The sequence below is a fragment of the Lepidothrix coronata genome, unplaced genomic scaffold (genome assembly GCF_001604755.1).
Source record: "Lepidothrix coronata isolate B3197 unplaced genomic scaffold, Lepidothrix_coronata-1.0 Scaffold145, whole genome shotgun sequence".
Classification (NCBI taxonomy): Eukaryota; Metazoa; Chordata; class Aves; order Passeriformes; family Pipridae; genus Lepidothrix; species Lepidothrix coronata.
This window is the reverse complement of record NW_016690325.1, coordinates 1,050,698-1,063,192: the sequence shown is the minus strand read 5'-3', so window position 1 is coordinate 1,063,192 and position 12,495 is coordinate 1,050,698. Positions and strand designations below refer to the sequence as shown.

The 12,495-nt window shown below is 37.1% G+C and overlaps 1 protein-coding gene across 15 annotated transcripts in view; it reads left to right on the top strand.

Moving 5' to 3' along the window:
* Nucleotides 1–12,495, top strand: part of ABLIM2 (actin binding LIM protein family member 2) — a 141,739-nt gene that overhangs the window by 106,075 nt on the left and 23,169 nt on the right. For 10 of the 15 annotated variants that reach the window (XM_017828039.1, XM_017828036.1, XM_017828042.1 and 7 more), the window contains 4 exons: nt 3,584–3,685; nt 4,995–5,048; nt 10,083–10,135; nt 10,753–10,861. In XM_017828039.1, the coding sequence (XP_017683528.1) occupies nt 3,584–3,685; nt 4,995–5,048; nt 10,083–10,135; nt 10,753–10,861 (318 nt within the window). The remainder of the gene's footprint in view (nt 1–3,583; nt 3,686–4,994; nt 5,049–10,082; nt 10,136–10,752; nt 10,862–12,495) is intronic. The other 5 variants (XM_017828041.1, XM_017828040.1, XM_017828029.1 and 2 more) reach the window with 4 other exon arrangements.

The following is a 12,495-nucleotide window of genomic DNA, read 5'->3' as shown; positions in this document are numbered from 1 at the left end:
GCCACTTCAGTTTTAAGAAAGTGAAATCATACTTGTTTAAAAAAATATGATTAAATCCAAAAATAATACACTGCTTCATAGTAGTAGAAGTAATCTTTGTAGAACCAGCAATCCACATTCGTCATAAAAGATATTTCTTTAAGCTTCCAGGAGACAGATATGTTATTACTCTAGGGAAATTAAGACAAGCAAAATCTTCCTTTTGATTTCACTGAGTTTGCATCATATTTTTCCTGAGAATGACATGGTTCATAATTTTTTTCCAGTGAAAAATATGATTATGGAGTTCCTGTTCTTCCATCAGTGTACTGTAGCCTGGCTCCCATGCAGTATAATAGGATGATCTGTTCTTCATCATGAAGAAAAGTAGTTTGGTTGTGCTCTTTTAAGGATTTTTGTCTTCAAAATAAGTCCAGCTGCACTTCAAGAAAGCTTGACAGTTCATGCCCTTGCAAGTCATAGGGTGTGATATTCCAAGCACCTGTGGTTGGTGTGGCTCTTCCTCTTGAGGTATTGGAGTCAGTGGGTGTGCTGAGCCCTGCTGAAAAAATGCTTACTTAAAACATGGTGGACATTATCTTGCCTTTCTAGTGCAGGAGCACAGCTTCCAAAGCCCATTTATTTGGCTTTGAAAACTTGAAAAGAATTAGTCATCAAACTTCAAAAAGCTTTGTCTATCTTAATGCAGCGTGGGCAGAGATATTAAAGGATCCGGTTTTGTGAGTAGGCTTGGACATCTCCCTCATTAGGCCAGAGGCATTTGTTTGTTGTTCAGTCCTGAACTTAGACAGCTCTTACTGTAACTTGTTATCAAATTTCCCATCCTCCCAGATAAGATAAAAGCTGACTAGGAAGGAAGTATAAGCAATATTATACTTTTCTTGACAGTCCCTTGAAAAGGGAGCATAGTCAAAGCCCTGGTCAGTTGGCTCCACACACACAGACTTAAATGTGCAGCCTGCCCTGTCAGCAGCCAGAGGACACAAGGAGGTTTTTGTGGTCAACACTCAAATTCAAAGTAAACCTTTCCAGATTCTTTCCAAGTTAAACAAAATTCAGGGAAGACTTCAGGATTCTGTTTTTTTGCTCTTCACTGACCAGCAAAGCAGATCACAGCCTGTGGATGCTTGTGGCAGAAGACAAACCCAAAAATTTGAAAAATTGCTCTCTCTGGTCTTTTCCCTGAGACCTTATTTGAAGTTCTTTGTCAGTGTACACCAGGCAAACCTTGAAAGAGATAATTTATTGGCCAAGTCTCATTTTAGAGATTTAAATTTAGCCTAGGTTAAGCATTTGTCTGTAGTTCCTACACAGTAACTTCTACATGGGTCTTGAGTTTACTTTATTATTAAACACCTTTTTTTGTGTGCAAAATGTGAAGTACAACTACTGATGCTTGTCCAAATCAGTGGCAGAATTAAAGTTTAAATGTGAATCAGCTTGTATGAGTGGGGTGCAAGAAGAACCTTTTCCATCATTTCATCATTAAGTCTTCCACTTCGAGCAAGTTGGAGATGATGGCTTTGCAAATTGCTCCACATAATCACTTGGATTGAGCAACTTGTAGATTTTTTGTCCCCTGGTACTTGTTCTTGTATCCTGTTCTCTTACAAGTTTATTCCTCTTAATTAATGCTTCCTCCTGATGCCTTGCTGACACTCTACCCTATCCCTGAAGAATGACTTTATATGTGGGTATGATACCAGCACCTTGGGTCACTGATCGAAGAAGTGATTATTCCTGCAGGTCATATATGAATATACATTTTTAATAATATGCTGATTTTTAAGTAAATGAGGAAATAATACACTGTGAAAATTGCTTGAGAACTTTCATTTTTTGTTTAAATTAGAAAATTCCATTAACAACATCTCATTTCAATGAATTACATTACAAGATTTTTAAGAATTTTGGAGTTGGAAGGGACCTTACTTTAATAAGTATCTACCAGTGACATTGAGGCTTATTTCATTTAGTAGGGATGGCCAGGAATCTGGGCAGCAAGCAGCAGAGAAAGAGCAAATTCATAAATGTGCAGTGAAAACTTGTCACCACTTTCTTTCTTCCAAGAGCAAAATCAAGAAACTGAGTAACTGTCAGGTTCCTTGTCTGAGGAATACTTGACTGCTAGTAGGTGGTGGTGCACCAGATTCTCAGTAATTCTGTAATTCTTCCCTTGCATTTTGGAAGGACCATAGGCTATCAGCATGTGTAGTTGTGATTCCAATTTCTCAACTTCTCAGATTACACTTTTTCAACAAGAAATCACTGTTAGTGAGTACACAGTGGCCACAGCTGAATGGGTTTTGAGTTTTAATAAAATAACAGACACAAAATTTAGAATGGATTGGTCAGTGTATTGTCATGAGATACGCAGCACGCTCTTCTGACCTTGTCTGTCCTGTTTCTGCTCCTGCTGAACTCAGTGGCGCTACCCTTTGACCTCAGTGGTGCATGTCAAGGCTGGCAATCCGATGACAGTGCATCCACTGCTCATCAGCAGGGCACAGATCACCTCCATGGGCATGGCCTGGACAGTTCTGGTAATCCAGTAGCTCTATGGTTATAAAACATCCCCTCCATGAAGGTAGAACTCAGTTACAGATCCAATACCCTGAGCTGCTGCATTTTCTTTACCCCTAACATAACTTGCTATAATTTCATCGTTACTAGCCATTAAATCTGTGCTTCGTCCACACTAAAACAGTAATGGCGAATTAACAGTCATTTTATGTAAGAATAAATGTCATGTTTGCTTCCAGTTGCTTAACAGTGCTGTAAATTAAAAGGATTTTACAAGTCCCAAAAAAGTAGAGCTTTACTTTTTTGTTTGCCAACCAGCACTATAATGCCATAGAGTGTGCTTCAGGGAAATAAGAGGAAATGAACGGCACCTAATGAGCATTTGACAAAATGTGGAAAAATCAATATGGAACAATCTTATGCATATCTTGAAACTTGGTGAAGCGACTATGGCATTATAGATCCATGACTTGATAATCCAACCTTGTTTGCATAAAAATAGTGTGGCATGTTACCTGTGGAAAAAGTTTGCAATTAAGAGCCGAATTTCAACATCTCTTTTTGTCACTGATACGTGCAGGATTATTTGACTTAACCATAACATTTGGTACTTTGGTCTAGTCCTGCTTTGAGATAATTGAAACACTACTGAATGATTTCATTACTGGTTTCAGGGGCAGGCTATGAGCCATAGCATTAAACTTTTAAAACACTTGCTCAATAGATTATTCAGTTAAGGCTGTGCAAAAACACAATACAGAATTGTGGATGTTCTTATCCTTTGATTTTCTTTATGAAAGTGTCATTAAAAGAGAAGCTTTAATTTCAAAGTAGGGCAGTTTAATCTGATATTATCTATCTATCTATCAGATACTAGTTTTTGATGAGACGTTTGGCATCTGAGCCAGTATACTGTGCTGAAAAATAATGGGTTTTAAGAAAACATGGATTTAAAACTGTTGGATTAACAAGTCATTTTGAACAAGCTTTTATGCTTGAAATACTCTACTTTGCTTTCCATTTTTTCTTTTATCTGCTTTCTTTGCTCTTCCCCTTGGAGGCAGTGAAAGTGGTCGGAGCACTCCAAGCTTATCCATGTACTCTGAGAGCAAATCTTCACCTTCTGTCTATCAGCAGGCTCCTAGGCATTTCCATATTCCAGGTAGGCATTAACTGCTTAGCTTTTGATCTTCAATTGCTGGCACCTGTTTATTCTCTTCTGAATGTAATTTTCTTTTGGCATCGATTTGTGAATTTCAAAGTCAAAGAGAAGAAAATGTCTGACAAGTAAATATCTGTTACCTGTTAAACTTCCTCTCAGAAATAAAGGAGTTAGAGAGCTGTGTGCTCATGTGCATATATTTTTTTTAAAAAAATTGCTGTACAGGAGGCACACAGTGACAAATGTTGCTAAGACTACAGAGTTACAGCAGTGCTGGGTTAATGGTTGGACTTGATCTCAAAGGTCTTTTTCAGCCTTAATGGTTCTAAGAGTCTATGATTTATAGTGCCATAACTGCATAAGTCTGTTGAATGTGTGTGCAGGAGGAATAACTGAAGGGGTTTTTGTTTAGTTGGGTTTTTTTCCTCCTTATCCATCTGTTCTCTGAATTTAAAAGTCATATTGACATAAACTTTGAAAGTAGCTGGAAGACTTCAGAACTGCAGGAAGCTCACTGTGGCTGGCTTTGCATATGTACTGTACTGTTTCCAAGTTTACATTCAGTTAACAAGCATTAAATTTATATCCACACTGTTTAGTTTTTTGACTGCTAAGCACATCTACCTGTTCAGTGGCGTAATTTGTTTATTCATTTTTTGCTTCTGGGGTTAATGTTTCTATAAAAAGACCACAATTAGGAATTGTATCTACTCAGATCCATAGTACTGAGTAAATCTGATGTCTGTACAACATGATATGGGAACCCTGGGCTGTGGCTCTGGGGGCTTTCAGAAAATTCCTGGAAGGCCAAGTAAGCTATACAGTTCAAAATATAGAAAAATTGTAGGATTTCCTATAAGAATATTGGGTATCACCAGTATAATAATTTATATCTGAACACGTACATTTTGTTTGTAATTAATGGAGAAAGTCCTTTTTCAAGTGTGACTGTTATAGTAGTCTGTTGCATCTCTATAGGAATTTAAAGTAGTGACAAATATAGCCAGTTTCTCTTTGCTGTCTGTGAAGTGTACATATCACCAAATGGATGCCATTCAAGGTGTCTTAAAGCATTCTGAGGGACTTAGGGGGGATTATGTTGCAGAGGTAGGTATACTCAATGTTTTCAATACATAAAGATGATGGATAAAAGTCCATTTTTTTGCAATAAGCAGTGAATGACAAACCACTGAATGAATGCATAGTGTTTGCTGAAGTTTTTAGCATTGTTAGTGTTGTTGACAGGAGACAAGAGCGGCATGATCTTGCTTACTCTTTCATTCTTTCCTTTCTCTTTCCTCTTCCTCAGACACTGGCGTAAAAGATAACATCTATAGGAAACCTCCTATCTACAAACAGCATGGTACAGTCTGCTTTTCTCTGTTGCAGTTTTATCTACTTGTCTATGAAAAAAAATTCATATTGACTCCCAAATTTGTTTGCTGTAGTCTTTGCATTTCATTGTCCCTGTAATCTCAAACAGAAAAGGAGAAAAAGTAACATGAAAATTAAATATTGTTTTGTATAACATGCAGTCCGAGGATATAATAAGTTCTCCAAAACTGGGATGATGGTATTTTGATTTATCTTGTTAATTCAGAATTGATACTAACTTTAATGCAGTTTTCTTATTCATGGAATGACAGGAAACGTGAATGTTGAAGATTGCTATTCTGTTTTCAAACCATGCCTTGCTATATCTAGTTTTTGTAAATCTAACTTCTAAATTGCTGGAGAAAAAAAATATGTTCATTGACAAGTGGTGTTCATTGATAAGTGGCATATATGAAATATCTACTTTTCATCTGTAAGTTCTTCAAACTGTAAAATACCAATAAGAATAAAAGATATCAAATAACAATAGATATCAGTAAGGTAATAGATAATAATTAAATGGATAATAATAAAATATACCAATAACAAAAAAAAGAACAAATGTAGTCACACCATGGCAGTTAGAACAAATTCAGTAGCTGGTAACATCAGCAAGATGTGATTGGAAAACCTTTGGTTGTCCCAGCAATGACATTTTAAACAACAGAAAGAAATATGTGATCTTTTTATGCCACTGAGAATCTGAATTAAGACCTTAGTAAATAAGAAAAATAAAAATATAAATTCTGCTTTCTTCTATTATTATTTTTGCACTATATTTCACTTATTAACATCAGTGCAATTTCCATGTTAGTGTGAGTGCCGACTGTGTTCTCAGTGATGTTTGACAATGATCTTGGTTCACAATACATGACTAGTTATAGGGAATTCATTTTTCTAAACCAAATTCCACTATTAATTTTTGAAAACAAATACGTGAGGGTTCTGCTGCAATAAGGGTGCCTGAAAAGTACAGTACCTTTCTGATTAAAAGAGTCATGACTTGGGTACTCCTGTACTCATGGGCAAAGGACAAAAATAAAAATATAATATGTGATATAAGTCTGCCCCACACCAAAAACTATTTTCATCATGACTGCACCCCCACCTTGCAATGAATGAGAGAATAAAATAAACATGAGGGATGTTCATCACACTGTGAGCTAAGGCACTTTGGGGATGAAAGCATGTGCCTTCAGGGATACAGGTGGGAGAATGAGGCTATGGCACTCTTCCTGGTGAGGGAAGTTCCAGGCAGTGCCTGTGAGCAGTGTCTTTGTTGGAGCAGCTCCTCCCATCCTATTGCCTTTTGCAGCACAGAGGTGACTTCCTGTGCTATACTAGGAGTGAGAAGGCTCTTTGTATCTCTACACCCATACTTTGGCTTCAGCTGATAAATGTCATTGAGTGAAAGGTTCAGGAGCTGTAGATTCTTTAAGGCTGTCAGCCTTTATGGCCAGAACAAGGAAAATACATTTTATGTGTTTTTCTTCTGTGGTTACAGGGGGCTTTAACTGTTTTTGAATTACCCAATCAACATTGTTTTTAAAGACACTTTTATATAGTTATCATTTTTGTACTGTCTTTCTTGAGAAATTACAATTACTTCTGTTTGGTTGAAGTTCTAGTTTGGATCTGATACAGCAATATGAGAAAGAAAATGGTCACCTGATGCTTCCCAGCTGAGTGAGTCAGCCTGTGCAGGTTCACTGTAACTGGTGCTTCATGATAAAGTAACTGCACATTCAGATCATCCAGATTTAGATAATCTCTGTGGTTTTTCTGTGTATGGTTTTGAGCAAAGCCAGACTTGCTGACATTTCAGCGCACTCTAGGTGTTGGTCTTTGATAGACATTTTCTGCTCCAAATATACTAATCTTGAACAAACCAATGTTACCTTTCAGGCAAGAAGATACTATCTGTCTGGTTTAGTGCCTGATTTAATCCAATCAGCCAACCTTATAGTCTGCCCAAGATCTCTAGTTCCTTCTTGGTTTTAGATATACAAATACTGACAACAGAAAAAGTTGAATATTGTAGTGATGTTTGGAAAGATCATGAGCAAATGCAAAATAACAATCATCTGTTGCAAATCAGCATAGCTTCACTCATTTACAGAAGCTGATGATAAGACTCTAATGTCCTGTATCCTGACTGTATCCTGTATCCTGTGTCATTTAATTTTATAGATACTTTTGGTTTGCAAAGAGGATTCTAAGCAACAGCTTTTTTTTTTTTTGCCAACTGGGCATTTTTACACCAATTTTCTGTCTGTCAAAGTCTGGATTATGTCAGTTTTGCACTGCTGTGTGGAGTTGTCCCTTGTAATCACTGGAGCGAGAGCAGAATTAAATTAGCAAGTCAGCAATCTCAATAGGTTAACAAGAATAAATATTTTAAACTTTCTTTTCTAGATTATAGATGTTCTGAAAGGTTGTGTTGAAAATACATGCTCTTTTTTTTTTCTACCAGAGAGCAAAACATAATTTATTCTAACTAAGAAATGAAACAAAATAAAAACCAGGAAACAATGCAAAAAAAAAAAAATCAATAAACTTTCCTTCCAATAAAAAGAGTATAAAGTAAAACAGAATTTAATAATAGTTATCTTTTGTTCTGGAAGGATTCACAGCTAAAGCGTGAACACAGGATGATTCAGCTCCTCAAGCTAATGGGACGCTGAACAAATACATGCTGAAAAGGAGCCAGAGAACATTCCTTTGTTGAAGAGACCAAGTTTGAACAAACAAGCACAAGAATGTTCTTTAAAACAAAAAGTGCAAGAAGCTCTTCCAAAACATTTGGCTTTAAAAGGTTTCAGTTACATCAGCACCCAACAGATTTGCTGTAGCTACAGCTTCTGTGTTTCTATTATAAACACCCAACTTCAGAATGGAAAAAAAGGTGAAAAAATGGGACATGAGAGAGATCAGGCTCAGAGCTGGGGTTGGAAAGTGAAGAGTGTAGTAGCCTGCATGGTTGTTGAGGTGTGTGTGCGTGTTCATGTTTTAGGAATATTTAAACAACATTCAAAGTTACAACAAAAGAGTTTTGCAGTCCACAGTTCACGTTGGGTTCATGGCAGAACCAGGCATCCCTTAAAGTGATGAAGGTAATGCTCAGTTCTGACGAAATTCAGGGAACTTGAATTTTTCTGCCAGCAATGTGTTCTATGAAGCCCTCTCAGGAACTGGAGAGACTGGCCTTCATGACCCCCACTGATTTTGGTTGTAATCCTCTGCATCTCTTTTAAGTCAGATGCTCTCAAGATCCTGTGGAACCTTTGAAATTTCTGAGTAGCACCTTGAATTAAACTTGTTTTTTTCCTTTGAGACCATCAACGTCTTAAAACAAAACAAAAAAATTCCAAAAGTGCATCAGATTCTCCATATGGATTTCTGATTTAGTGATAGGAAGATCCATAAGCGTAATGTGGAACAACTTGTTGACTGACGATTTAGGATGTGCTCCCAAAATATCTGCGAACATGGTTTATATCCTTCTTGCAATGTAGGGACTTTATTCCTCATCTGTCATATTTGAGTATTTCTTCATATTTATTTATCAAAGAAGCAGCTTGCCATCTTGGGAAAATATCCCTGTCAGGATGCTATTAGCTAACTTTGAAAACCTTGGTTTTTTGAAACCCTCTACAGTTATAGATTTTCACCTCTAACCCATAGATATTTTCCTTATGGCAATTTTTCATTTTTAAGTATCACCTCCTCAGCAAAAGCAATTAAGCTCTGGATGTGAGCTGTGGGATGGCATCAGAAATTGGAACAGAATAACACTGAAAGGCTTTTAGTGGTGTCCTTTTGTCCGTGTTGTTTAGATGCAGGGGAGATCCTCTGCAAACATACTGGCTGGGGAAATGGAGAGGGCAGAGTTGTTCCCAACTTGCTGGAAGTATTGCAGCACATGTAACGATGCAACTTAATCTCCTCTCCACCTCTGTCTCTAAGAATCTCATCTGAGGCTTAACTTTTGTATTAATATATACTTTATATTATTAATAAATATTTTTTCTGCCTACTTTGCATTGCATGGGGCCATTTTTTCTCAAGTGTTGCAGACAGCCCCCTTGTTGCACTAACTTTTTATGGGCTTGATATTATGCTAGGTCCTTATATTACTCCAATTTTACACCATTAAAACTGTCCCCAAAACTACATAGAGTGAATAGGGAAAGTAGGACTGAAATTTTGAAAACTTATTTGAAATTATGTGAAATTTGGCACAACATTTTTCTGTAAGATTCACAGGTGTAACTCAGTATCTGGAACAATACTCTGGAACATAAATGACACATTTGATATTTGCGAACTATCTAATGAGTAGCTTTTAGGTTTTCAATTTTCTTCTTAGCAAGTTGGAAAGTTATAAGAAAATAAACCAATGGTAAAATATCAGCAATATTTTTTATTAAAACACTCTTTAAGAGGACAATATTGTCAGAAAAGCGGTTGCTCAAGAATTTTGAATTTTAATCACAATCTGTCTTGTAGATTTCATGAGGAGTTAATGCCAAGTTTATTCCTAATGTTCTTTACCATCATTGTCTATCCTCTTTGGGAACTTAGGAGATCCAGGTGTGCTGACCACAAAATATCTGTGTGACCATATGTGGTTTCATTGCCATGGTAACACAGAAGAGTGTGAAATGGCTGCCCTGTGTGCAGTGATCATATGAATCTGTCCTTACGTTATGATGTAGAATTATTATTCTCACCAGTCATTCCCCAGAGACAGTTTCTTCCTAAAAAGATAAGTTCAAAATCCAGCAGGAATAGATTCTCTAAATTCACTTGAAGGATGAGTATTACTGTAATAATTTCAAAATTATTTTAAGTGATTCTGTGAAACCATAGCTCTACACATAATTTTCTGCCTAGCTCTATTTTATTTTAAATTGATTTTCTCCCACTCTTAAAAATATTTGGAACATAACTGCAGTCAGAACAGAAGACCAAAAAAATGTTATAGTCTATTCTAATTTTTAAAATTAACTTAATCTTCCAGCAACAAGAAGATCAGAAGGCGAGGATGGAAGCTTGGATCAGGACAGTAAGAAGGTAATGATCGGATAGAACAAGAGGGAGTAGTTTATTGATCTTCCATGAAGCAACTGTTTTTTAAAATATTTTCATACATAAAAGTGTTCTTTCATGTAACTGAAATAATCATTACTACTTTTAGGGCCTTTCCAAGAAGACATAGAAAAGCTTGATCTCTCACCCAAAGGGTTTAGAATGTACATTCTACAATAAAGAGAAGTAGGGATATTGAGATTAAGAGCAATAAGCTCATGAATTTTCGCTCGATCTCAATATATAGATTGGTGATTCAGCTAATCCTGTGTACTTTTACTTAGGGTGCATATTAACACAGAAGAAAAATGTTAATAGCAAATTAATTATAAGAAAATGACACAGTGCATCTTCTACAGTGGGGCACAGTGGGCCGCTTCATGAACACAGAAACTATCCTCAGCCCAACTGAAAGTTTGAAGCTTTTGGTAGCTGTAGTGTCTAAGTGATTATACAGTCCTTTATAATTTGATAAAGGATGGTACAAGTTGCAATGAGCATAAACATATGAGCAGTTCACAAGACTTCTGAGCAGGTGGAGTAGGAGAAGTGCATTCAGGTGTTAATCCTGTATCTTATAACTGGCTCTTTACTCTCTCCAGCTGAAGACCAGTTGGCTTATTCTGAAAGGGGATATGGACACCAGAACTAATTCCCCGGATTCAGAAACACGGTCCCTGTCTCTTACTGCCAGAACCGACAGAGATTCCCGTGAGTGCTGCAATCCTGGCCTGCTGGCAAAGCTGAGCAGAGCTTCCTTCCTGTGGCAAAGGAAGGTGGCCCTGCTGCAGGGCCACATAGCTCTAGCTGGCTTTGTGCTTCATTTCTCTGTCATAATTACACCTATTTGTCTGTTTGTTCTGCCATGGCTTGTAAGCGCTCAGTGCCTTCAGACTTCGATAGCAAAACTATTTATAGTTTCATGTAAGTGAAAGAAGCAGCGTTGCCTGTATAAATGAACTGTGTTGTCTTTGGAGAGCAGAGGTTCCTTACCACAAAAACCCGCCCCTCCTAGAAGTACCTATTTATTATATGCTATTTATTTTCAATAGAAAGGATGGTAGTATCAGGCAGATTTTTCACTGGTGCTAAATACTTCTTGACACAAACTATATATTTTGAATACTGGTAAAGCCACTTCTTCTGTATTATGATAAGAATAAAGAATACTTTTCTCTAAGTATTAATTTAGCATATGCTCACATTTACAACCTTATAAGGTCATAGAAATCTTCCAGGTGGAAAATGGAGTAGTTTTGTAGCTAGATTCAGGTCTGGAGGCCATATGCCCATGATAGCTGTCAATACCACAAGCATGTTCTACACATTTCTTCCTCCACATTTCAGCAAGTTAGGAGCATCAGAATTGGGTCTGATTTTTACTTCCAGGTTACACGAATGACAAAAAATAGGTTAAATGAATTTTAACAAATAACTGGGCCATTCCCCTCCATGCCTCCTCCACTTAACATCACGCAGCAGTAGTAGGTCATCTGGGGTAAACAAGTTGGGGAAGCAGTTTTCCAAAAGAATGCATCCAATGCAAGGCATGTCTGGCAGCGAGGCTAGGATGTCAGTCTTGTGGGCATTTTGGTAATGTGATAGTTGGCTCCATCAACTTATATTAAGGAAATTATGGCTTAGCTATGCAAGAAAGAGGGAAAACAGATGCTACAAAGTCTGTCATAAGGCTGTAACAAGATAAAGAAGAAAATTTCTTTCAGATCATCAGTCTCACTGATCTAACTTGAAGGGATTTGATAACTTAATCCTCACCAGAGATCTCATACATGTGCACAAGGTATATTACAGGATTCCCTGTGCAGGGGAAACCAAGTCTGACCACCTCACACACCTAACATCTCTAAGTCATTGCCCATGAATGAACATCTAAATCTTTCATTGTAATACACATGCTGGGTATGTTTGGAAGCTTTCTGGAGTTGATCTGAAGCTTTTCTACACATGTATTGAGAAAATAGTCCTTGAGCACAAAAGGGGGAGGTGCGTAGCACACCAAGAACTGTGTTATACAGGTACAACGTATCATGTTGATTTTTTTCCTGGGAATATTGCTACACCCGTCACTCTTCTATACCTGCATTTCTTTTATGATTTTTAATTCTCTTGGGAATGTGGAGCTATTAAAACTAGAAGTGCAAAAGATAGTTCATACCTCTGTGTCAGGGTCAATATCACCTTTGTGCCAATGCAATATAGGTTCTGTAGTTCATTTTCCATTGCATTTTATCATCATTTCTCTGTCCCTCGTGAAAGTTGGCCCCATTACCCAGTTAGCAGCTACACAGAAATGACATTGAGGAAGTTTTCTTTTCTTGACATTT